This window comes from Zingiber officinale, chromosome 1A (assembly GCF_018446385.1).
Source record: "Zingiber officinale cultivar Zhangliang chromosome 1A, Zo_v1.1, whole genome shotgun sequence".
Classification (NCBI taxonomy): Eukaryota; Viridiplantae; Streptophyta; class Magnoliopsida; order Zingiberales; family Zingiberaceae; genus Zingiber; species Zingiber officinale.
In genome coordinates this window covers 122310129-122312775 of record NC_055987.1, presented here as the reverse complement: position 1 = coordinate 122312775, position 2647 = coordinate 122310129, and the positions used below count along the sequence as shown (strand labels likewise).

The window sequence follows — 2647 nt, the reverse complement described above, 5'->3', positions numbered from 1 at the left end:
TCAGTATAGCTTTTCTCACAAAGCTGATGGCATTAATTGTACTGAAAATGCAATTATAATGCTATTTACAGAGAGTAATATCAACACCAAATACATTTGATGCTAGTTATACCAAACTCAGAATAAATTTTTACGACACTAAATACATGCTGAAGGCAAGTAAGAAACTACTGCCATAGGTGTGTTTAACAATAAACTAGAAGAATACAAAATATCGTTAGAATGGAAGTTATAATTACCTGTGAGTAACAGCAAAAATGAATCATCTGGTCCAGCCAGTAAGAAACTACTCATAGCTGCAAGATAGATTATAAACAAACTTTAAACTATCTAAAACCACATGAATATACTTGTACAAAACAATAACACACAATTATTTTAGGTATTTATTATATGCATCACATACCTTCTTCTGGGCCTTTGCAATTGATTTCTTCACTATTTGTTCGACCTTGGATTGTTTCCTCTTTATGGGTGGACGATCTTTGGTTCTTACTTTCAATGGAGAGTGTATCACTTTTGCCCCAGATGTAGATGCTTCTTCAAGTTGTTCAACCATTGATTGTCCATTCTCCATAGCAATAATAAGTTTGTCCTTAGTGTCTTTCATGATTTCCACCAAAACAGAACAAATGTCGTCATTTTCGGCTCCAAGTTGTTGAACCTCTTGCATCAATGGGGTGAGAGTATTATACCGAAGTCTTTTTCCATCACAATCATAATCATCATATATGTTACTGATGCTTTGATACCCACGCTTAATATCTTTGCGCCATCGGTCCATAATATAACTCATAGGAACTTTAATAACCTTCATTCTCATCAACACTTTGATCACATACCTACATAAAATTCCTCGAAACTCAAACAGACGACACATACACTTCAATTGGCAATCTAACTTCTCTTCCAGGTTGTCCATTCTTCCCCAACATATTTTCTACTACTTCAAATATTAAAGTTGTCCCTTCTTCCCTCAACAATGAGGTATCGCAAAACATTAACCCTCTTATTTCATCTCGGAACAACTTAAATATATTGTTAGTGTAGGTATTTTGGAATTGTCTTTCAATAGAATGACCAAGAATAACTGGCATGATAGAATTAAAAGAAACAAAATCTATTTTTTTTTCATTCTCAATATTCTTCTTCAATGCACTATCATACTGCTCAACAAATTGCTTCAAAGATGTTTTAGAATTAACATAGTCATCAAAAAATGCATTCATACTTTCACTTCTTTGAGTTGTGGACATACCAGCCCAAAAATGATCTTTAACATATATAGGTATCCATCTATTTCATTCCTCATACAAGGATTTCAACCAATCATTGTTCTCTAACTTAAACTCCTCAATCATCTTTAACCAATTCTCATCACACTCTTCAACTGTAAGAGAGTTATAAACAATAGTCTTCAACTGTTTCTTTATCATTTTGTATTGAACATGACCACCTAACTGTTGGAGGATCGGTGGCCGGCTTGAAGGGGGGTTGGATAGCTAGGCCACCCCCAAATCGATTTCTTCTCTACAATACGTTAGTTTGCGCAAGCGGAAATATAGAAACTAAAAACAATGAAACACAAACGAGAATACAAACGCTAACACGCTCGATGTAACGTGGTTCGGAGATTGCTTGCTCCTACTCCACGACGTGTCCTTGAGGTGGACGAGCCCTTGATCCTTTGGTGGATCAGTCCCCGGCAATCTCCGGCTAAAGCTTCTCCTTCTCGGTGGAGCAAACCTCTCACAAAGTTCTCTTCCTCTTTACAAGATGAAACTTAGGGTTAGAAGGAAGAGATGACTTGGAAGCTTGCAAGAGTCGGCAGGTTCCGGTTATATACCCAAGCTCACCTCTCCAGAGGAGCCCTTTGAAGCCCTCATCCTCGGCCTTCATCCCTCAGATGCACCCGAGTTCGGGGCTCCTCTTTAGGCATTATTTATGTTGCCTTGAAGTCCACTTTCCTTGGCTCCACTCCATTGATCCTAGTCGAAAAGCACAGAATGTTTCTGTGCATTCTGTGAAGTTGGATCAGTCGACTGGTCCCATTACCAGTCGACTGATCCCAGTACATTCACTCCTCTCATCCTTTCCGGAGTCGCCTTTGAAGTCCTCTTCCTCGGCCTTCGTCCCTCAGATGCACCCGAGCCCGCGGCTCCTCTCCGTGCCATCCTTCACACTGCCTTGAAGTCCACTTCCTTCGGCTCCACTCCATTGCTCCTCGTCCGCGCGGTCCCTCGGATGTCTTCCACACCATCCTTCACCGACTCAACGATCCGAGCCCTTGGATGAGCTTCCCACACTTGGCCGCACCAAGTTCACATGTGTTCCACAAAGTCCTGCAAGACTCAAACACATATCAAATACATATGAAAGCCTAACTTAAACTCTTTGACACACACATCAAAACCTAGGTCGATTGCACCAACAATCTCCCCCTTTTTGATGTGTGGCAATATGTTTAAGTTAGGCATAAATAACAACTTTGAAAATTTTGAAGCAATATGTAAACATGAAGCATAAAACCCAAGCTCCCCCTTAACACATGCTCTCAACCTTAATTTTCAAAGATTTTTACACAAGTAGATTTCTAACTTAAACCTACCCAATTCTCCCCCTTTGACACCATCAAAAATGTTGTACC

At 39.7% G+C, this 2647-nt stretch overlaps 1 protein-coding gene across 1 annotated transcript; it reads right to left on the bottom strand.

Moving 5' to 3' along the window:
• Window positions 1-290: 290 nt before the first annotated feature.
• Window positions 291-922, bottom strand: LOC122002400 (protein FAR1-RELATED SEQUENCE 5-like). The gene is made up of 2 exons (XM_042557557.1): window positions 407-922; window positions 291-296 (listed from the first exon to the last, which is right to left on the bottom strand). The coding sequence occupies exons 1-2, from the start codon at window positions 920-922 to the stop codon at window positions 291-293; spliced, it is 522 nt and encodes a 173-aa protein (XP_042413491.1).
• Window positions 923-2647: the final 1725 nt, after the last annotated feature.

Coding starts and splice junctions, on each gene's coding strand:
- LOC122002400 (XM_042557557.1), bottom strand. CDS start 922: ATGGACAACCTGGAAGAGAAGTTAGATTGCCAATTGAAGTGTATGTGT.